This window comes from Paroedura picta, chromosome 2 (genome assembly GCF_049243985.1).
Source record: "Paroedura picta isolate Pp20150507F chromosome 2, Ppicta_v3.0, whole genome shotgun sequence".
Classification (NCBI taxonomy): Eukaryota; Metazoa; Chordata; class Lepidosauria; order Squamata; family Gekkonidae; genus Paroedura; species Paroedura picta.
In genome coordinates, this window is record NC_135370.1 from 181,098,019 (window position 1) to 181,120,213 (window position 22,195).

Here is a 22,195-nt window from a genome sequence, read left to right on the forward strand (position 1 = left end):
CGAAGGAGTTTCAAAGTGGTTTCTAATCGCTTTCAAATCACCTCCCCACAAAAGACGCCCTGTGAGGTGGGTGAGGCTGAGAGAGCTCTGAGAGAACTGGGACTAGCCCGAGGTCACCCACGTGGCTGCACGTGGGAAGCTCTGTTGGATCAGGCCCACGACCAATCCAGTCCAGCGCTCTGTGTCGCACAGTGGCCAAAACATGGGTGCCTTCAGGAGGCCCACTGGCAGGGCCTGAATTCCAGAAGCCCCCCCACTCTTGCCCCCCACTCTTGTCCCTTCCCCAGACGTAAGAATATGAGAGAAGCCATGTTGGATCAGCCCAATGGCCCCTCCAGTCCAACACTCTGTGTCACAAAGGGGCCAAAACTCAGGGGTCCTCAGGAGGTCCACCAGCAGGGCCTGAATTCCAGAAGCCCTCCCACTGTGCCCCCTCCCCTCAAGCACCAAAGAGACAGAGCATCCCTGCCCCACAGAGAGTATTCCACCTAGGGCTTGTGGCAAAGAGCCACTGATGGGCCTCAGCTCAGCTTCCAAGATCTGACAATATCTGGCCTACCCATTGGTCTGATCAGAACTCGCCAGCCATTCGGTGTGCTCAGGATCAGGCCCTGCCTCTCCGCTTGCACAATCCAATTGAGCCACATGCCATGCCCTCAGGAAAATCACTTTGAATAGGATGCTTTGGGCTGATCCTGCGTAGAGCAGGGGGTTGGACTAGATGGCCTCTATGGCCCCTTCCAACTCTAGGAGTCTATGATTCTATGAATCAGACCAAGGGTTCTGATAAACGACAGGAGACAGGCACTTCAGGGGGTCCCACCAGTGGGGCCAGAACTCCGGAAGCCCTCCCACTGTGCCCACCCCCCAAGCACCAAGAAGACAGAGCATCAGCCCCAGACAGAGTCTTCCATCTAGACCTCAAGGACTTGGGGCTCCATGTTTTTATCCCATCCCCTCTATGCTTGCAGCTGACCCCACATCCTGGTCTAGTGAACTGCACATGTGGGGATGAAGCAGGACTTTGTGGTGTAGTGACCTCGTGGCGGAAGCCAGCACGGTGCCTTGGCTACGAGGTTTCATCAGAACAGAACATGTCCCTTCCTGGCCAGAGAGCCTTTTCTTGTCCCTGTCTTATGTCTCCCGCAAATTCTCGTGCGCAACTTGCGTGTGTCACACGAAGGCTGACGCGTAAGGCCGAGGCGAGAGAGAAGCGAATGCCAAAAGCGTGGGAAAATTATTATTATTATTATTATTATTATTATTATTATTATTATTTGCATTTGCAGCCCGCCACTCCTGTGAAGGCTCGTGGAGGATAACAATGACCGTAAAATTCCCCTAAAATAGTTTAAAAACCCAAGCACTAAAATACAACCATCTGTACATAACCACCAAGAGGTTCCATGACGAAGAGGCAACCAAATCCTAAGGAATAACAGACCCAGGGGTGGACAGAGGGATTGATCTTTACTCTTCAATCCGCCGAAAATAGCCTGATGGAGGGGGGGGTCTAGATCTTCCTCAGCGTGCCGGCCTGAACCGTGAGACAACCATGGGGGGATGTGCCTTTCCTGTGATTTTGGGGTTTGGGGCCGTGGAAAGAGCTCTTCCAAGGCTGCCCTCGGAGCCGAGGGGAAATGCCTGTCGGGTCTCCTGGGTTGGGAAATCCGCCTGAAAGAGACCAGTGAGGCAGAGGCTGGACACACCTCTGGGCAGAGCGAGAGTTACGTGTGGGGAGCGGAGCGCAAAAGGCCCTCATTGTAGCCGGCCGGGAAGGACCTGGACCGGGGAGAAGGGATGCTTGTGGAGGAAAGGCCTGGAAGGAACATTGAGGTGGGGCGTGCGTGTGTGTGTGTGTGTGTGTGTGGGGAAGCGGCACAAACAGAAAGTGACTTTGGGGAGGAAAAAACGGCGGAAAGGCAGAAACAGAAACAGGAGGGGAAACTCTCTGAGGAGAAGGCTTGGTTTTTATACCCCGCTTTTCTCTACCAGAAGGCTTCCAATCGCCTTTCCATTCCACTCCCTCCCAACAGACATCTGGTGAAGTAGGAGTGGCCGAGAGAGCTCTGACAGAACTGCTCTGTGAGAAGAAGAAGAAGAAGAAGAAGAAGAAGAAGAAGAAGAAGAAGAAGAAGAAGAAGAAGAAGAAGAAGAGTTGGTTCTTAGATGCCGCTTTTCCCTACCCGAAGGAGGCTCAAAGCGGCTTACAGTCGCCTTCCCATTCCTCTCCCCACAACAGACACCCTGTGAGGGAGGGGAGGCTGAGAGAGCCCTGAGATTACTGAAGAAGAAGAAGAGTTGGTTCTTATATGCCGCTTTTCCCTACCCGAAGGAGTCTCCAAACAGCTTACAGTCGCCTTCCCTTTCCTCTCCCCACAACAGACACCCTGTGAGGGAGGGGAGGCTGAGAGAGCCCTGAGATTACTGAAGAAGAAGAAGAGTTGGTTCTTATATGCCGCTTTTCCCTACCCAAAGGAGTCTCAAAGCTGCTTACAATCGCCTTCCCTTTCCTCTCCCCACAACAGACACCCTGTGGGGTGGGTGAGGCTGAGGGAGCCCTAATATCACTGCCCGGTCAGAACAGCTTTATCAGTGCTGTGAGGAACCCAAGGTCACCCTGCTGGCTGCATGTGGGGGAGCGCAGAATCGATCCTGGCATGCCAGATTAGAAGTCCGCACTCCTAACCACGACACCAAACTGGCTCTAAGAGAACTGACTGGACCAAGGTCACCCAGATGGCTGCATGAGGAGGAATCAAGCCCGGCTCTCCAGATTAGGGGCTGCTGCTCTTAACCATGACACCGAGCAGGAAAGGTGTGAGGGTTTTTGTTGAGATGCTGTGAGACGGAAGGGAAAAGTAACACTACACAAGAGCTGTTTTGGACATCTCTTGGTGCACAAAATGACTGCAGCTTGGATGCACTGGCTGAAACAAAAGGATAACCAAAACCACCGCCCTCTGCTACTTGTGGATTGTAAACTAAACATGAGCATGCAGTGTGATGCAGTGGTAAAAAAGGCAAATGCCATTTTGGGCTGTATCAACAGGGGCATCACATCAAAATCACAAGATGTCATAGTCCCATTGTATACGGCACTGGTCAGACCACACCTGGAGTCCTGTGTGCAGTTCTGGAGGCCTCACTTCAAGGAGGACGTAGATAAAATTGAAAGGGTACAGAGGAGAGCGACGGAGATGATCTGGGGCCAAGGGACCAAGCCCTATGAAGATAGGTTGAGGGACTTGGGAATGTTCAGCCTGGAGAAAAGGAGGCTGAGAGGGGACATGATAGCCCTCTTTAAGTATTTGAAAGGTTGTCACTTGGAGGAGGGCAGGATGCTGTTTCTGCTGGCTGCCGAGGAGAGGACACGCAGTAATGGGTTTAAACTTCAAGTACAATGATATAGGCTAGATATCAGGGAAAAAATGTTCACAGTCAGAGTAGTTCAGCAGTGGAATAGGCTGCCTAAGGAGGTGGTGAGCTCCCCCTCACTGGCAGTCTTCAAGCAAAGGTTGGATACACACTTTTCTTGGATGCTTTAGGATGCTCAGGGCTAATCCTGCGTTGAGCAGCGGGTTGGACTAGATGGCCTGGATGGCCCCTTCCAACTCTATGATTCTATGATTCTAAATTCCCTGTTAAGATGACTGGGTGCCCACCTTAATCCCAAATTCATTTCTTCCTCTATTCAGGGTATGACTCTCCAGAGTCTCTGCTCCAGGTGGCTTACAATTAAAGCTGGGTCACAATTTTAAAAACCAGCCCTGGGACATAAACAGCATAAAAACTGCCCATAAACTAGGAGCAGACTATTAAAAAGCTGCAAGATAAAACCCCTGGCATAGCCTGGTCTCATCGGATTTTGGAAGCTATGCAGTGTTGGTACTTGGATGGGAGACCACCAAGGAAGGCTCTGCAGAGGAAGGGCATGGCCAACCACCTCTGCTTCTCATGTGCCTTGAAAGCCCCTTGCTGGGTTTTGAACAAAAATTGTTTTGTCCTGAAAGGAAGTAAAGTAGTTGTGAGTGGAGACTCTGAGGGGAGTGTGCGGCATATTGGCCAGCCGGGTTTGATTCCCTGATCCCCCACATGCGGCCAACCTTGGGCTAGTCACAGTCCTGATAGATCAGTTCTCACAGAGCTCTCTCAGCCTCACCTCCCTCACGGGGTGCCTGTTGTGGGAAGAAGGTGATTGAAAGCTGCTTTTATACCTTCAGGTATAAAAACAAACTCTTCTTCTGCAAAAAGACCTCAAAGTGGATCGGGGCCTTTGTCTTTCAGTTGGCGAAGGAAGCAGAATTACACCCTCCCCCCCCCCAACCTCTCACTCCATCATGGGATTTTCTCCAGGAGAGAGGGCAACCCTGGCGTCTACCAGCGGTGCCCCTCGCCCTGCCACTGAGAGAACTGTGAATGGCCCAAGATCGCCCAGCTGACTGCATGTGGAAGAGGAGTGGGGCTCCAGAAACTGCCACCTGCTACCCCGGCGCCCTGTGAGGAGGGTGAGGCTGAGAGAGCTCTGAGAGAACTGTGAATGGCCCAAGGTCGCCCAGCTGGCTGCATGTGGAAGAGGAGGGGGGCTCCAGAAACCGCCCCCTGCTACCCCCGGCGCCCTGTGAGGCGGGTGATGCTGAGAGAGCTGTGAGAGAACTGCGAGTGGCCCAAGGTCGCCCAGCTGGCTGCACGTGGAAGAGGAGGGGGGCTCCAGAAACCGCCCCCTGCTACCCCGGCGCCCACTTACTTGTCCCGGAGCCGGTTCCGATGGTGTTGATGGTGGTGGGGACGGAGGACGAGGAATAAAGGGGCAGGTGCCCGTTCTCACAGCCCAGGCTCTTGTCCTGCCAGCTCGAGGCGTTCACGCAGATGCCGGAGTCCCGGGAGCTCTGCCAGCCGTTCAGCTTATCGTCCGAGTTCTGCCTTTGGTGGTAGTAGTGCGACGGGCCGTAATCCACCGAGTCGGACCGTCCTCGGTTCTGGCTGGCGAAGGTCCCCGAGGTGCGGTCCTCCAAGTGGTTGAGCCACATGGCCAGGGCGCTGCGGTCCTCCAGGGACGTGGCGGGGTGGATCAAGGCGTAGGAGAGGAGCTGCCGGCTCTCCTCGATGTGCTGGCTGTGCTCGATCGAGTGCGCCAGGATTTTCGGGAGCAGCTTCATGTACTCGGCTTTCGCGTCGATGTTGCCCGGCTTCAGCAAAGGAAGGTGGGTGAGCAGCAGAGAGATGACTTTGTCCTTCGATTCTTGCTGCCACTGTTTAATAATTCCTGCTGGGCCACAAGGGGAGGGGAGGGGAGGGGAGGGGAGGGGAGGGGAGGGGAGGGGAGGGGAGGGGAGGGGAGGGGAGGGGAGGGGAGGAAAGAAAATACACAGGAGCTGTGAAAGCAGAAAGCGAGCAAACCGAGAGGTTCGAGATCGGCAAAGTTTGGGTGGTTTCACGGCCCTGCTCTCGTCTCCCGAACAAGAAAGCTCTCACGCAGGAAAGAGCAGGTAAAAGGTAAAGGTAAAGGTATCCCCTGTGCAAGCACCGAGTCATGTCTGACCCTTGGGTGACGCCCTCCAGCGTTTTCTTGGCAGACTCAATACGGGGTGGTTTGCCAGTGCCTTCCCCAGTCATTACTGTTTACCCCCCACCAGCAAGCTGGGTCCTCATTTTACCGACCTCGGAAGGATGGAAGGCTGAGTCAACCTTGAGCCAACTGCTGGGATCGAACTCCCAGCCTCATGGGCAGAGCTTTCAGACTGCATGTCTGCTGCCTTACCACTCTGCGCCACAAGAGGCTCTTTGAAAGAGCAGGAAAGGGCCCCCAAAATGGGCCATGTTGGCCAGCCGTCTCTGGACTTTATAGAGCAGAGCTTCCCCACGTCCGCTTTCTAATTTCTTTATTCGTTGCCTACCTCACAGGGTTGTTGTGAGGCTAAAACAGAGCAGGGGATAACGACGGAAGCTGCCGTGCATTACTGGCGCTTTGATTCTGAGGCCTCCTTCGTGCACAGGTTGTGCTCAGCTGTTCAGCTGCAGCCCCTCCCCATGGCTCAAGACGTATCATTTTGCTAGCCCTGAAGCACGAGAGGCGTTGGGATATTTTGTCGCTGGGAGGGAAAACACCTCTCGAAGGTAGTCAGCAGGCAAGATGAGGGGCAGCCAAAGGCCACGGGGTATGGGTTCGGCCCAGGGGATGGATGGGGGCAGCAGCCGGGAGCCCTGTGAGGTCTAACCCTGCACTCAACTGCGGCAGTCCTGTAACCGTCTCCCCCTCGAGTTTCACGCCCACGTCAAAACATTGAGCTTAAAATTAATTTGGCCATTTCAGGGTCAGCTGCACACAACTAGTTCGAAATTAGTTTGGCTATTTCAGGGTCAGACGGGAAACCACACAGACAATGGGGACGGGGGCGCGGGGGAGGGCAGTGGCTCAGGGGCAAAGCATCTGTTTATTATTTTTTAAATTATAATATTTTAATTTATAGGCCGCCCCTCCCCACAGGCTCAGGGAGGGCTTACGGCTTGTAATTTCAGGCAAAACAGAACCAATTCTTCTTCTTATCCTGGGAGATTCCTAGGGCCCACCTGGAGGTTGGCATCCCTACCTGAGCACCATTACAGGAAGAATCGAGAAAAATCTCTCTGATTACCGAGCAAAAATTCGGGGGGTAAGAGCTGCCCCAAAGTTGGCAACCAGTTCCAAAGAGATCAACATATCTGACAGCTAATTTACAGAACCAAGTGGGAATACCAGAATTTTGGGAGGGTTGGGGGGAGGAAAATTTAAATGCACAATTTGGAAGATCAGCGCATGCATTGCAACAGTAGCGAATACCAACATGTCCGCTGGGCATATCAACCAAAGACAGACGAAAATCCCCCCCGTGATCTCCCACCAATTTAAAAAACAAGACAGCAATTTATAACAATTAGTGAGGGCTATAATTAATGTGCCACACAGAAGGGGGAAAGATATGCTGCCCTCGGAAATCAAAGAAGGACTCTGTATCAAACTGGGTATTATTCCGGCACAATGCCCTGGCGGAATATTTGCGGGCTCTGGTTGTTAGTAAATTGCTGTTTTATTACACCCTTGTTTTCGGTTTAACAACCTACTCCGCAAACTGTTCTCCCACCCACCACTGCCCCGCCCCAAGCATTCAGATAATTTCTTCGGGCGAGAAAGGAACAGCTGAGAATTCGACGTGCGTGTCTAGAAAGGTATTCCGTAAAAAGCAAAATTAACAGCTTCAGAGCATGGCTGAGTTTCACTGGGGACTGAGGCGCAAGAAGAAAATTAGGAATGCAGAGAGACTCAAGAAATAAATCAGAAAACCAGAAATTTCCATCAAGGAAAATCAATCCCAATCAACTAAGCACGTTGGTCGATTCTCTTCAAGACCCTTATGGAAAGTCATAGAATCCTAGAGTGGGAAGGGGCCATGGAGCCCATCTAGTCCAACCCCCTGCTCAGTGCAGGATCAGCCTCAAGCATCCAGGAGAAGGATCTGTCCAGCCGCTGCTTGAAGACCACCAGTGAGGGGGAGCTCCCCACCTCCTTAGGCAGCCCCTTCCACTGCTGAACTAGACTCCTAGAATCCTAGAGTGGGAAGGGGCCATGCAGGCCATCTAGTCCCACCCCCTGCTCAGTGCAGGATCAGCCTCCAGCATCCAGGAGAAGGATCTGTCCAGCCGCTGCTTGAAGACGGCCAGTGAGGGGGATCTCCCCACCTCCTGAGGCAGCCCCTTCCCCTGCTGAACTAGACTCCTAGAATCCTAGAGTGGGAAGGGGCCATGGAGCCCATCTAGTCCAACCCCCTGCTCAGTGCAGGATCAGCCTCAAGCATCCAGGAGAAGGATCTGTCCAGCCGCTGCTTGAAGACCACCAGTGAGGGGGAGCTCCCCACCTCCTTAGGCAGCCCCTTCCACTGCTGAACTAGACTCCTAGAATCCTAGAGTGGGAAGGGGCCATGCAGGCCATCTAGTCCCACCCCCTGCTCAGTGCAGGATCAGCCTCCAGCATCCAGGAGAAGGATCTGTCCAGCCGCTGCTTGAAGACGGCCAGTGAGGGGGAGCTCCCCACCTCCTTAGGCAGCCCCTTCCCCTGCTGAACTAGACTCCTAGAATCCTAGAGTGGGAAGGGGCCAGACAGGCCATCTAGTCCCACCCTCTGCTCAGTGCAGGATCAGCCTCCAGCATCCAGGAGAAGGATCTGTCCAGCTGCTGCTTGGAGACGGCCAGTGAGGGGGAGCTCCCCACCTCCTCAGGCAGCCCCTTCCACTGCTGAACTAGACTCCCAGAATCCTAGAGTGGGAAGGGGCCATCAAGGCCATCTAGTCCACCCCCTGCTCAGTGCAGGATCAGCCTCAAGCATCCAGGAGAAGGATCTGTCCAGCCACTGCTTGAAGACCACCAGTGAGGGGGAGCTCCCCACCTCCTGAGGCAGCCCCTTCCACTGCTGAACTAGACTCCTAGAATCCTAGCGTGGGAAGGGGCCATACAGGCCATCTAGTCCCACCCCCTGCTCAGTGCAGGATCAGCCTCCAGCATCCAGGAGAAGGATCTGTCCAGCCACTGCTTGAAGACGGCCAGTGAGGGGGAGCTCCCCACCTCCTTACGCAGCCCCTTCCACTGCTGAACTAGACTCCTAGAATCCCAGAGTGGGAAGGGGCCATGCAGGCCATCTAGTCCCACCCCCTGCTCAGGGCAGGATCAGCCTCCAGCCTCCAGGAGAAGGATCTGTCCAGCCGCTGCTTGAAGACGGCCAGTGAGGGGGAGCTCCCCACCTCCTTAGGCAGCCCCTTCCACTGCTGGACTAGACTCCTAGAATCCTAGAGTGGGAAGGGGCCATACAGGCCATCTAGTCCCACCCCCTGCTCAGTGCAGGATCAGCCTCAGGCATCCAGGAGAAGGATCTGTCCAGCCACTGCTTGAAGACGGCCAGTGAGGGGGAGCTCCCCACCTCCTTACGCAGCCCCTTCCACTGCTGAACTAGACACCTAGAATCCTAGAGTGGGAAGGGGCCATCCAGGCCATCTAGTCCCACCCCCTGCTCAGAGCAGGATCAGCCTCAAGCATCCAGGAGAAGGATCTGTCCAGCTGCTGCTTGGAGACGGCCAGTGAGGGGTAGCTCCCCACTTCCTGAGGCAGCCTGAGATCCTTATCATGGCTGCACAAGGCTGAATATTCCCCAGTTCTCCAGCAGGATCCATGGCCTCTCCCAACTCTATGATGCTATGAATCAATCCTGGCTGTCCGGATTAGAACCAGTGGCTCCTAATCGTTACCCCACGCTGGCTCTCACAGGGGGTTATGGCACTGTGGAAGGGTTGGTGGCTGCTCAGACGTTTCTTTTTTATCCTTCAAACTCACGGCCCTTAAGAGCCAAAACAGGCGCGCACAGGGCCACCGGGAGCAGATCTCTTGTGTCCGTGCATCCCGAGCACCCCCCCCCCAACACACCTTCCAGAGAGGTTGTGAACCACCTGCTGCTGAACAGCTGAATTCGGGGGGGGGGGGTGGTTCCTGACCGAAATTACCCTCCCAGTCCAAACAGCTCGCAAAAGCCACACGGACCAGCAGGGAGGTCAAAGAGGATTGCAAAGAATAGACTGGGTCACGTTGATAGCTGGCGTCTGTCGGCAGGTCCTTCTGGTCTTGGTCAGACGGCCTGTTCGGTTTTCAGGCCTTGAAGCAGAGGCAATCGGCCTGCGGATTCCCAGGGGGCTGCAAGCACCCCCCGCACCAGCCCTGTAGGGCAGGAACATCTCTTGGTACTCAGCAAAACTGCTCGACAATCAAGATTGTATCCTTGTTACGGGTTCAGCCCAGAAAGTATGTCATGACATCAATCCCTGCGTCCTTGTCCCTCCCAGTCACTGGATGGCAACCGTGGAACTCACTGGTTAGTGCTATCTGGATTCATAGAATCATAGAGTTGGATGGGACCTCCTGGGTCATCTAGTCCAACCCCCTGAACTATGCAGGACACTCCCAGCCCTCTTGCTCATCCACTGTCACCTGCCACCCCCTTGAACCTTCACAGAATCAGCCTCTCCATCAGGTGGCTCTCCAGCCTCTGTTTAAAAATCTCCAAAGATGGAGAACCCACCACCTCCCGAGGAAGCCTGTTCCACTGAGGAACCGCTCTGACTGTCAGGAACTTCTTCCGGAGGTTTAGATGGAATTTCTTTTGAATTCATGTGCTCAAAAGGGCTGGGGGAAGAAATGGGTGTTAAAAATAAGATCCTGAGTTCACGGGGGCCGCGCAGCTTGTGACTTAGCTGGCTAATGACTGGGCGAGATTCCTGCCGTACAAAAATAATGCCGGGGAAGCGACAAAGACCGGCGTCACTGGCCCTATATATAAATGCATCTGTCCGGAGGGTTGACAAATGCTACAGGGTGGAGGATGGCCCAGCAGGAAGAAAAATGCAACTGCATTTCTCTCTCTCTCTCCACCTTCTTTCCCCAGGCCCCCTCTTCCAAAGTAAGGCGCATGAACTATTTTTGCGTTCCCGGACAAATGAAAAACAAAACACAAGCACAACGCTCCTTTCACAAGCCTCCTCGGTGCGCGGCCCGACCGGCATGTGACAGGCCTGTGCTGCTTCCGCGTTGGAGTCCTCGCTCTGCCCAAGTCCCTGTGACCTGTAATAACTCCGCTCCAAAATTAGATCTCACAGTTTCTCTTGGCCTCTCTCCGCCCCGCAAAGGAAAATACAAACGCCGCTTTTCGTGCGCATAATGCTCTTCTTTCACGGCCCCGGGTCCAGCCCTTTCAGCGAGGGTTGGTCTTTTCCAAACTGAGAAGCTGTTTCATGTGTGTTTCTCTTCTTAGGAGCCCCTGTCCTCGGCAGAGAATTCTGGCGCTCTGGTTCTAGGGTGGCGTATTTTGTGAGTGCATGGACATACCCAAGCATGGTAGTCCCGAGCCTGCTTTCTACACGTGTTGGATAATGCACGTCCAATGCACTTTGGAAGCAGATGTTCCTGTTTCGAAGAGGAAAATCCAGCTGCAAAAGCACCCCGGTAGGGCATAAAAAGAATTACAGAATCATAGAGTTGGAGGGGACCTCCTGGGTCATCTAGTCCAGTGGTCCCCAACCTTTCTGAGACTGGGGACCGGCAGGGCATCAGGCCGTGCTCGTGCGGGCCACGGCCGCGCATCGGGGTGCGCCTGCACGGGCCATGCCCGCGCATCCGGCCGCGCCCCACGCATCAGGCCGCGCCCGCACTGGCCGCGCATGCACGATGCGTGGCCCGGCCCTGATTCCCTCTCCCCGCCCTCCCGCAGTAAGAAGCTTCCTGGGCCGCAAGCTTGCGGCCCGGGACGTTTTTTACTGCGGGGGGGGGGACGGGGAGAGGGAGCCACTGCCCAGCGCCATGGCCTTCGCGGCCCGCCACCGGGCCGCGGCCTGCAGGTTGGGGACCACTGATCTAGTCCAATCCCCTGCACTCTGCAGGACACTCACAACCCTCTCGCTCACCAACTGTCACTTGCCACTCCCTTGAACCTTCACAGAATCAGCCCCTCTGTCATATGGCTCTCCAGCCTCTGTTGGAAAATCTCCAAAGATGGAGAACCCACCACCTCCCGAGGAAGCCTGTTCCACTGAGGAACTGCTCTCACTGTCAGGAACTTCTCCCGGAGGTTAAGATGGAATTTCTTTTGTTTTAATTTCATTCCATTGATTCTGGTCTATATCTCCAAGGCAAGAGAGAATAACTCTGCTCCATCCTCTATATGACAGCCTTTTAAATACTTGAAGGTGGTTATCAGATCCCTTCTCAGTCGTCTCCTCTCCAAGCTAAACAGACCAAGCTCCCCAACCTTTCCCCATGCATCTTGGTCTCCAAACCCCTCAATATCTTTGTTGCCCTCCTCTGGACACGCTCCAGTTTGTCTACATCCCTCTTCAACTGGGGTGCCCAAAACTGAACACAGGACTCCAAGTGAGGCCGAACCAGAGCAGAGCAAATCCCCATCACCTCCCGTGATCTGGACACGATACTCCTTTTGATATAGCCCAAAATCCCATTTGCCTTTTTAGCCACTGAGTCACACTGCTGACCCATATTCAATGTATGGTCTATTAAGACCCCCAGATCCTTTTCGCACATGCTACTGCCAAGACAAGTCTCCCCCATCTTATATTGGGGTATTTGTTTTTTCCTACCTAAATGCAGAACTTTACATTTGTCCCTAGTGAACTTTATTTTATTCAGTTTAGCCCACTTCTTGAGACTATCAAGATCATCCAACATGTGTAGAAATAGTTAGAAATATCTCGTTCCCTGCAGGCTGAGCTGAACCAATTGGAGTAGTTTCCTGCAGAAGAGCTGATTGGCTGGCTGCTTGTGTCTGTCCTATCCCCCCCCCCCCCCGGGACGTTTTTCAAGGTTTATCCAAATGTGTAGGAGCCGGGGATCAAACCCCGCTTGCCAGATTAGAAACCACTGCTATTAACCACTATTCCACACTGGCTGAGTCTTTGTACCCTGCTTTTCACTACCCAAAGGAGCCCCAAAGCAGCATACAGACATCTTTCCCTTCCTCTCCCCAGTGAGGTGGGTGGGGCCAAAAGAGCTCTGAGAGAACTGCTCTGTGAGTACAGCTCTAGGAGAACTGGCTCGAGGTCTCCCAGCTGGCGGCATGTGGAAGAGGAACGGGGAATCGAGCCCGGTTTTCCAGATTAGAGGCCACTCTTAACCCTTACGCCACGCTGGCTCTCCGCCATCGTCCTCCCTGGGCTGCACCTTTTCGGGGAGAGTGGCAGTAGAGGCCAAGCTGAGGAAACTGCAGTAAAGAATTGAGGGTGACAAAGAGTGACTGGCCATCTAGTAAGCCCCACAGAGTACGGAGATTTGAGCCCGGGGCTCCCAAGGGTGACTCACGGGTGTCACGGCCTGTACGAAACAAGTGTTATTTACCTTGAATGATGGCAAATGAATATTTCTGGAGATTGGGGAGGACAGAGCTGGGGGACAAGAGGCACATCAGCACAGGGTCAGCTTGCAGTATCTAGTCTCCAAAGGAGGCATTTTCTCCAGAGGAACTAATCTCCGCTGTCCGGAGATTAGCGGTAATTCCGGGAGATCTCACAGTCCTGCCTGAAGGCTGGAAACGACACCATTTCCTTCGGGGTTCCAACAGCATTTGGGGTTGAAATTAAGCAAGGGTAACATAACAAGAACCGCAAGCCTTTAATAGGGACCAAGGGACCAAGCCCTATGAAGATAGGCTGAGGGACTTGGGAATGTTCAGCCTGGAGAAAAGGAGGTTGAGAGGGGACATGATAGCCCTCTTTAAGTATTTGAAAGGTTGTCACTTGGAGGAGGGCAGGATGCTGTTTCTGCTGGCTGCAGAGGAGAGGACACGCAGTAATGGGTTTAAACTTCAAGCACAACGATATAGGCTAGATATCAGGAAAAAGTTTTTCACAGTCAGAGTAGTTCAGCAGTGGAATGGGCTGCCTAAGGAGGTGGTGAGCGCCCCCTCACTGGAAGTCTTTAAGCAAAGGCTGGATACACACTTTTCTTGGATGCTTTAGGATGCTTAGGGCTGATCCTGCGTTGAGCAGGGGGTTGGACTAGATGGCCTGTATGGCCCCTTCCAACTCTAGGATTCTGTGATTCTATGATCCTCCGGGTAGAAAAAAGCGGCATATAAGAATTAGCTCTTCTTCTTCAGTAATCTCAGGGCTCTCTCAGCCTCCCCTCCCTCACAGGGTGTCTGTTGTGGGGAGAGGAAAGGGAAGGCGACTGGAAGTCGCTTTGAGCCTCCTTCAGGTAGAGAAAAGCGGCATATAAGAACCAACTCTTCTTCTTCTTCTTCAGTAATCTCAGGGCTCTCTCAGCCTCCCCTCCCTCACAGGGGGTCTGTTGTGGAGGTTGCAGCGGCAGCATGTGGGCCTGGCTCCTGGGCTTGCCAACCACCAGTCTGGCCATTATGTGGATGTTGCCACATAGTGACCAAGAATCCTGTTCCCGGAACTACCTGTGAAGTAGGTGGGGCTTAGAGAGCTCAGAGAGAACTGTTCTGGAAGTATAGCTCAAAGCAAACTGTAACTGGCCTAAGGTCACCTTGGTGGCAGCATGTGGAGGAAGAACGGGGAATCGAACTCAGCTCTTCAGATTAGTTGATTTTTATACCTTACTTTTCTCTACCTGAAGGAGTCTCAAGGCAGCTTACAATCGCCTTCCCTTTCCTCTCCCCACAACAGACACCCTGTGAGGGAGGGGAGGCTGAGAAAGTCCTAAGATTACTGAAGAAGAAGAAGAGTTGGTTGTTATATGCCGCTTTTCTCTACCTGAAGGAGTCTCAAAGCGGCTAACATTTGCCTTCCCTTTCCTCTACCCTGTGTGGTAGCTGAGGCCAAGAGAGCTCTGAAAGAACTGCTCGCTGTGAACAGCTCTGAGAGAACTTGGACTGGCCCAAGGTGACCCAGCTTGTGGCATGCGGAGGAGAAGCAGGCAATTGCACCTGGCTCTCCAGGCTAGAGGCCGCCACTCTTAGCTACGACACCACCAAAGCAAATCTGTGGCAGCCATTTTGTGGCTACTTCCACCACCCTGAAGTCCAACAGGGTCCCGAGGCTCAAATCCGCTTGGGGACCCCAGGACTAAAGGATGGGAAGCCAGGCAGAGTCCTACCCTGCAAGTCCCTGGATTCCTACGGGGTGAAACTGGAATAGCTTAGGACCGGATCAGGCGGCGAGAGAGGTCCCCACAAAGCCCCCGGCATCAATGAAAGCCCACGCCCACGCCAGCAGAGGCAGGAGGAAATGATTAGGCAGAAATTCCAAGAGAGTGACATTAGGAGCTGGACAGGCAGGATGACTCACATGGAAAGAAAAATCTGCCTGCATTCCCTGCCAGATGACGCAAGGACAAGATGGCTTCCGCATCAAAAAGACGGGCAGGGTGAAATCATCGGCTCCCCGAGCCAGTTTGGGAAGGACGGCTTGCGAAAGAGGATGCTCTCCCTGGCCAATTGGAAATTCGGAAAGCCAGCCCCCCCCCCCCTACTCGGGAGGGCCATTTCTCCAGGCGTATTTCTTCCCCCCTCCAGCTGTGTCTCTGATTATCTTCCTCTAAGCACCCCAAAGCTCAAGGGAAAGCAAAAGCATCAGAATGGAGCATTCTGGAGCACAGAAGTAGTGCACATGGGTAGCCCTTTTGTACAGAACTAATGCTCGTCACTTTTTTGGCTATTCTCCATGCATTTGAGATGGAACGTAAGAACTTCAGAAGAGCCGAGGCCTTCCTAAGAACATCAGGAGTGCCCTGCTGGGTCAGACCAGGGGTCCCTCCAGTCCAGCCTCCTGTCTCACACAGGGGCCAGCCAGTCCCTCTGGAGGGCCAGCAACAGGGCAGAGAGGCCGAGGCCTTCCTAAGGACATCAGAGAGCCCTGCTGGGTCAGACCAGGGGTCCATCCAGTCCAGCCTCCTGTCTCACACAGAGGCCAGCCAGTTCCTCTGGAGGGCCAGCAACAGGGCAGAGAGGCCAAGGCCTTCCTAAGGACATCAGGAGAGCCCAGCTGGGTCAGACCAGGGGTCCATCCAGTCCAGCCTCCTGTCTCACACAGGGGCCAGCCAGTTCCTCTGGAGGGCCAGCAACAGGGCAGAGAGGCCGAGGCCTTCCTAAGGACATCAGGAGAGCCCTGCTGGGTCAGACCAGGGGTCCATCCAGTCCAGCCTCCTGTCTCACACAGGGGCCAGCCAGTTCCTCTGAAGGGCCAGCAACAGGGCAGAGAGGCCGAGGCCTTCCTAAGGACATCAGGAGAGCCCTGCCGGGTCAGACCAGGGGTCCCTCCAGTCCAGCCTCCTCTCTCACACAGGGGCCAGCCAGTTCCTCTGGCAGGCCAGCAACAGGGCAGAGAGGCCGAGGCCTTCCTAAGAACATCAGAAGAGCCCTGCTGGGTCAGACCAGGGGTCCATCTAGTCCCCTCACACAGGGGCCAATCCTATCACCATTTCAGGGCGTTGTGGGTGGGGGCAAAAGGTCCCTTCCCAACCTCTATGGATATTATTTATTGCACGGCATGTGTCATGTAGCCAGGAGATCATAGAATCCTAGAATCACAGAGCTGGAAGGGACCTCCAGGGCCATCTATTCCAACCCCTGTGGAATGCATGAGATTCACAACTACCTGCCCATGCAGAGTAACCCCAATTCCATGCTCAGATGATGCCCCAGAATCCTTGGCCAGTCTGACCTGGAGAAAATTCACCCCCCAGCCCCAACGTGACAATTGGCATTTCCCTGGGTATCCGAGGATTGCCCTTCAGTCTTTGCATCATGACCTCCAAGTGTTTCTTGGAGGAACTTCCACCCAAATCCTTGGAGGTCTTCCCATCCAAATGTTAGGCAGGGTTAACCCTGCTTACCTTCAGAGATCTGCTAAGATCAGGCCTACCTGGGCTACTCAGCCTCTGTGGGTTAAAGAAAGAAATGTTTCATTTAAAAAACCCAAAATCTCACATGGTTGACGGGGACAGAAATATTTCAGGATTTGCCTCCCTGCAGAGAAACGGGAAAATATTTCACAGCGGCTATAAAAGGAGGACTGGGAACGGCCTTTGTGGTTTCTGGCAGGGTGTTTGCCAGAGATGGGCCTCCTGGCACAGAACGGATGTTGACGAAATGTTTGCTGGCAAAGAAGGAACCATCGGCCGCTCTCTATAGCATTTGTCTCAGGGTCTCCTTTCTGTTTGCACACACCTGTCTCTGACGGTGGCAGGTGGGAACGGATCCCTCCTCGTAACATCAGCAGCACAACAAGCCAAGCATGTAGCCTAAACCAAGTGCAGGTTCAACGTGCACCCCGATTCCCAGTTTCTCCCTAAGGCTGCCGTTCCTAAGAGGGTGTCTTGAGATCTTCCAGAATTAAAACTGGGTCTCCAGGGTGATTTTTACCCACTCCCAGCTCGAATAAATCCCTCCCGTCTACACTGAATTCGATTTCCATTTTGATTTTGGGTGTTTTAGATTTTCCCTCTGCAACATGCATGATTGATTTGTGGTGACTCTAACTTTTCCCCACGGTATCCTGGGGTGGATATAAGCCTTGATATTTCAAAAACTACCATCAGTAAGTGTACAAATATCTCCTTTTTGCTAATTAACTCACTGCTGTGCCTCAGTGCAAAGCAGTCTTCCCTGATTGGTCAGGGCATCAGTTCAAAGACATCCCAGTTGCAAGGCTTCTTTTAAAGTGACTGCGCTCCAGAAGCGCTAAATTCTCTCAGCAGAGATTTGCCTCACTCAGCAGAGATTTACCACAGAGGGCTGTAGAGAAGTGTAATGAATGAATGAATGAACGAACGAACGAACAAACTGGTGGAAGGTCTGGAGACGGGAACATGAGGAGGGCAGGGTCAGTTTTCCCATACAGCTGCCATTCTCAGCTCCAGGTTTCCCAGGAAGTGACATCGTCACATCTGTGACACCACTGAGTTTTTAAAGAGATCCTCCGACTGCCACTTTATGGTTGCCAACCCCCTGGTGAGGCCTGGAGACCCCCTCACCCACGGCCCAAATTACAAGAGATCTCCAGACTGCAGAGATTGCTTCCCCAGGAGAAGATGGCTGCTTTGCAAGGTGGACTCAATGCTATGAAACTCTGCCGAGATTCTTTTCCTCCTCAAATTCTGCCCTCCATACCCACATCTCCAGGAATTTCCTACCTTAGTTGACTACCCTAGGCCTCTTGGACTGGTGGCAGGCAACGAGAGCTTAGGTGTTTATGTGTTTTAATGTATTTATATGTATTTTAGTCTTCCTTGCCTTGAGGACCCTAAACTGAGGGGAAAGGCGGCTTGAGAATATTTTAAAGGAAATAAAAACGGTACCCCCTGCAATTTAGTGATGCATGTAGAAGTCCAGGCGACAATTCTAGACGCGAGTTTGGAGAGGGAACATCCACCGATCACTACCTCAGTGTGTCCCCGCACACGATCGACAATATCTTCATGGAGAATTATTTTAATTTGGGGGCTTCTTTTTTTTTTTAATCCAAAGCAGAGCAGAACGCAATCTGGAGGGAAAACTCCAGCGCCAGATGGCTCCTGATTCGTGTGGGCGGGCCGCGAGAATCCCTCGAACGACAACAGCGGGGAGCGAGAAACTTTCAGAAATGTTTACCTCGGGAAACAGTCTCACGAGGCAAAGATGGGCGGGACGGTTGCGGAAGGAGGCTGGTGATCCGGAAAGGCCCTGACTGGGTTCAATTCCTTTTTCAGTCGAGGGATGAAGAATCGGGGCAGAATGCCTGCAGCCAAAGATGTTTCCACACGCCAATTAATAATGCATGTGTGGGGGTCTCATACGAGGGGTATTAGTCCTGGCTTGGAGGCTGTAGGGAGGGAGGGTCACCCTGGATTCCCCACAGTCTCATGGTGGTTCCTTGTGGCAAGTTCCGCACATTGGAAAAAATAGCGTTACGTCACCTGAATGGCGTAGCGCTAAATATTATCGTGCCTCCGGCCATTCCTCACCTTTTTGCTGTCTTGCCGCCTTTTTGCGCTTCTCAAACTCCACAAGCGCTGCTGGAAATTGCAGAAGAGAGCAACGCGGTTTATTCGTGACTCTCTTCCACCTGTCAATCATGCCAGGCAGCCAATCCTCTTTCTTCTTTTTTCCAAAGGGCCTGCGATGCCCGCCAGTTTTTTAAATTAATAGTCCTCTGTTTAAATGCCTATGCATCTAATCACAGATGCATAGTGCTTTTTATAACGCCATCCCTTATGGAATGACGAGGCTTGAATCTTAAAAAAAATAATCTCGTTCCCGATTGGGAGGGGGACTTTAGAGAGGCATGCTTTGTGTGACAGTTTTGGGAAAAAATATTTTTCGCTTTGCCTGCATGCTTGTAGGCCTATTTGTTGCTCCAGGCAGTTTGCTTTACAAATAAATAAATAAATCCTGTCCCCGGGAGAAGGGAGATGGAGGCAGGTGCAAGGGCAGGACATTGGAAGCAGAGATAGCGCTTCTTCGGCTCCACACATTTCTTTGGCATGCTGGAGGATAGTATTTTTTAAGTTGGTGAATCCACTTTTTGGGATTCAGCAACTTGTGCTTTAAAATGGAGGATATCGTGAGTAGTTTTCTGACCAGACGTGGGAGGTTGGCGATGTCATGCGGTCACCCAGGATATATCGTCTTTGGGGAGTAAGTATCACGCTAAATTTATGGCGTGTGGAAAGGTCCTGGATATTTCCCGTTTCAAATCCACCAGACAGATCAAGATGGGTAGCTGTGCCAACAACAGAAAAGAGCACCTAAAAGACTAACAAGCTGTGGCAGGATATAAGCATTCGTGAGTTGTAAAAGAAGAAAAGTTGCCCTTTATACCCCACTTTTCACTATCTGAAGGGGTCCCAAAGCGGTGTACAAACACCTTTCCCTTTCTTTCTCCACAACAGACACCCTGTGAAGTAGGTGAGGCTGAGAGAGCTCTGACAGAACTGTGACTGGCCCAAGGTCACCCAACCACTTTTTAACCGCCACACTCTGCTAGCGGAGGAGAGTTGGTTTTTTATACCATGCTTCTCACTGCCCAAAGGAGTCTCAAAGCGGCTTACAAATACCTATCCCTTCCTCACCCATAACAGACACCCTGTGAGGTCAGTGGGGCTGAGAGAGCTCTAAGAGAACTTCCCTGTGAGAACAGCTCTAGGAGAAATGTGACTGGCCTGAGGTCATCCAGCAGGCTGTCTGTGGAGGGATGGGGAATTGAACCCAGTTTTCCAGATTAGAGTCTGCCACTTTTTAACCATTATATCAGGCTGACTACTCATTTCTTCAGACAGCCCCCCACAGTCTCTCCTGCATAGAATCATAGAATGATAGAATCATAGAGTTGGAAGGGACCTCCTGGGTCATCTAGTCCAACCCCCTGCGCTATGCAGGACGCTCACAACCCTCTCGCTCATCCACTGTCACCTGCCACCCCCTTGAGCCTTCACAGAATCAGCCTCTCCGTCAGATGGCTCTCCAGCCTCTGTTGGAAAATCTCCAAAGATGGAGAACCCACCACCTCCTGAGGAAGCCTGTTTCACTGAGGAACCGCTCTAACTGTCAGGAACTTCTTCCGGATGTTTAGACGGAATAACTTTTGAATTAATTTCATCCCATTCGTTCTGGTCCGTCCTTCCGGGGCCGCAGTTTGACTACCCCTGCCTAAGATGCTCATTCAATACTGCATTTCAGAGGAATCCACTGTCTCCCTGGTCGCTTTCTTCACCGTAGAATTTTGACATGCATGTGAAGCCATGAGGAATGCCATGGCACGGATTGACTTGATCTTGGTCACCCGTAACCCATCTAGTGGTTCACCTATCTTCAAAACGCCTCCAAATGCGCTCTTAACTGCTGTTGTAGTTAACCTTCTGCTACGTAGAAACAGGCAAGTGAGACAGGCCTCCAAATGTCTCAATCAGATTTTCGCCAAGCTAGAAAGCCCTCAGTTAATGAACTGTTCTTCTCAGACAAGGTGTCCCATCCCCTTAATCAATTCAAATCAGATCTATTTAATACAGCACTGTGACCAGATAAAACAGATAAGTACACTGCACAGCAGAAATGACATCATCTGGGAACCAACACAACTTAAAAATAGTTAAAGTTGCAAGATTGATAGGTACATTATAAAAAATTGCACAGTAAAATTCCTCTAGAACAACTTTAATTAAGCTTAAGTTGTCTTTCCCATGTGCTAAGCACATGAGCACAAAATTTGACAACCTGCTTAATAATATGGACCTTACTATTCCACAGGAGAAATATCCCCTTAATCATTTTAAGTTGGACCATAAGGAAGGCCGAGCGTCAAAGAATTGGGGCTTTTGAACTCTGGTGCTGGAGAAGACTCTTGCGAGTCCCTTGGACTGCAAGGCGAACAAACCGGTCAGTCCTGGAGGAGATCAGCCCTGACTGCTCCTTAGAAGGCCAGATCCTGAAGATGAAACTCAAACACTTTGGCCACCTCATGAGAAGGAAGGACTCCCTGGAGAAGAGCCTAATGCTGGGAGCGATCGAGGGCAAAAGAAGAAGGGGACGACAGAGAATGAGGTGGCTGGATGGAGTCACTGAAGCAGTAGGTGCAAACTTAAAAGGACTCCGGGGAATGGGAGAGGACAGGAAGGCCTGGAGGATCATTGTCCATGGGGTCGCGAAGGGTCGGACACGACTTCGCACCTAACAACAACAATCATTTTAGCTGCCTTTTTCTGTACCTTTCCCAGTGCCATATTGCCCTTTTTGAGGTGTGGCGACCAGAACCTTGAATCGCATTCCAAAGGAGGCTGCATGATTAATGCAGCAGCCTTAGGATACTAGTTGATTCCTTTTGCACACCTTTCCTAAGAACCCCCCCCTTCCCCCGCAATTGTGCTTGCCTTTTTTAATGGCGGTCGAACACCGAGTCGCCGCCATCTTCAGTGAGCTATGCGCCATGATGCCGAGATCTCAGTGATCGCCCAATTAGACCCCATCAACGTGTTAGGATCATGGGCTCTGATGCGAATGATTTTGTGCCTTCCCACACTGAATGTCATTGGCCACAACAAAAATGGAGACCAAGAGCACCTTTAAGAAGAAGAAGAAGAGTTGGTTCTTATATGCCGCTTTTCCCTACCCAAAGGAGGCTCAAAGCGGCTTACAGTCGCCTTCCCTTTCCTCTCCCCACAACAGACCCCCTGTGGGGTGGGTGAGGCTGAGAGAGCCCCGATATCACTGCCCGGTCAGAACAGCTTTATCAGGGCTGTGACTATCCCAAGGTCACCCAGCTGGCTGCATGTGGGGGAGTGCAGAATTGAACCCGGCATGTCAGATTAGAAGTCCGCACTCCTAACTACTACACCAAACTGGCTCTCTTTAAGACATGCCAGCCATTTTCTATAGGGGAACTGACCTCTGTTGCCTGGAGGTCAGTTCTAATCCCAGGTCTCCAGGCCCCCTCCTAGTTCCCCTGGAGAAAGCCTCTATGGGGGGGGGGGGGGTGGAAGCTACGCCTGGGCTTGTAATCCTGGGAGACCTACAGGCCCCACCTGGAGGCTGGCAACCTGAGGCTCTGCTGATTGCGATCCAAGCCTCTTTTGGTTGCTTTCAGAAGGAAACAGTCACATCAGCAAAGCGGGATGCTGCAGTCACCGGCCTGACGCCGACTTTAGAACTCAGGCCCCGTGGTGGCTGCTACCGTTTACA

General features: G+C 52.5%; 1 protein-coding gene across 4 annotated transcripts in view; it reads right to left on the reverse strand.

The window, feature by feature from the left end:
- SAMD4A (sterile alpha motif domain containing 4A) overlaps nucleotides 1-22,195 on the reverse strand; it is a 124,811-nt gene that overhangs the window by 47,478 nt on the left and 55,138 nt on the right. For all 4 annotated transcript variants that reach the window (XR_013228619.1, XM_077324029.1, XM_077324027.1 and 1 more), the window contains exon 3: nucleotides 4,748-5,266. Coding sequence is in view for 3 of the 4 variants with exons in the window: in XM_077324029.1 (XP_077180144.1) it covers nucleotides 4,748-5,266 (519 nt within the window). In the remaining variant the exon portion in view is untranslated. The remainder of the gene's footprint in view (nucleotides 1-4,747; nucleotides 5,267-22,195) is intronic.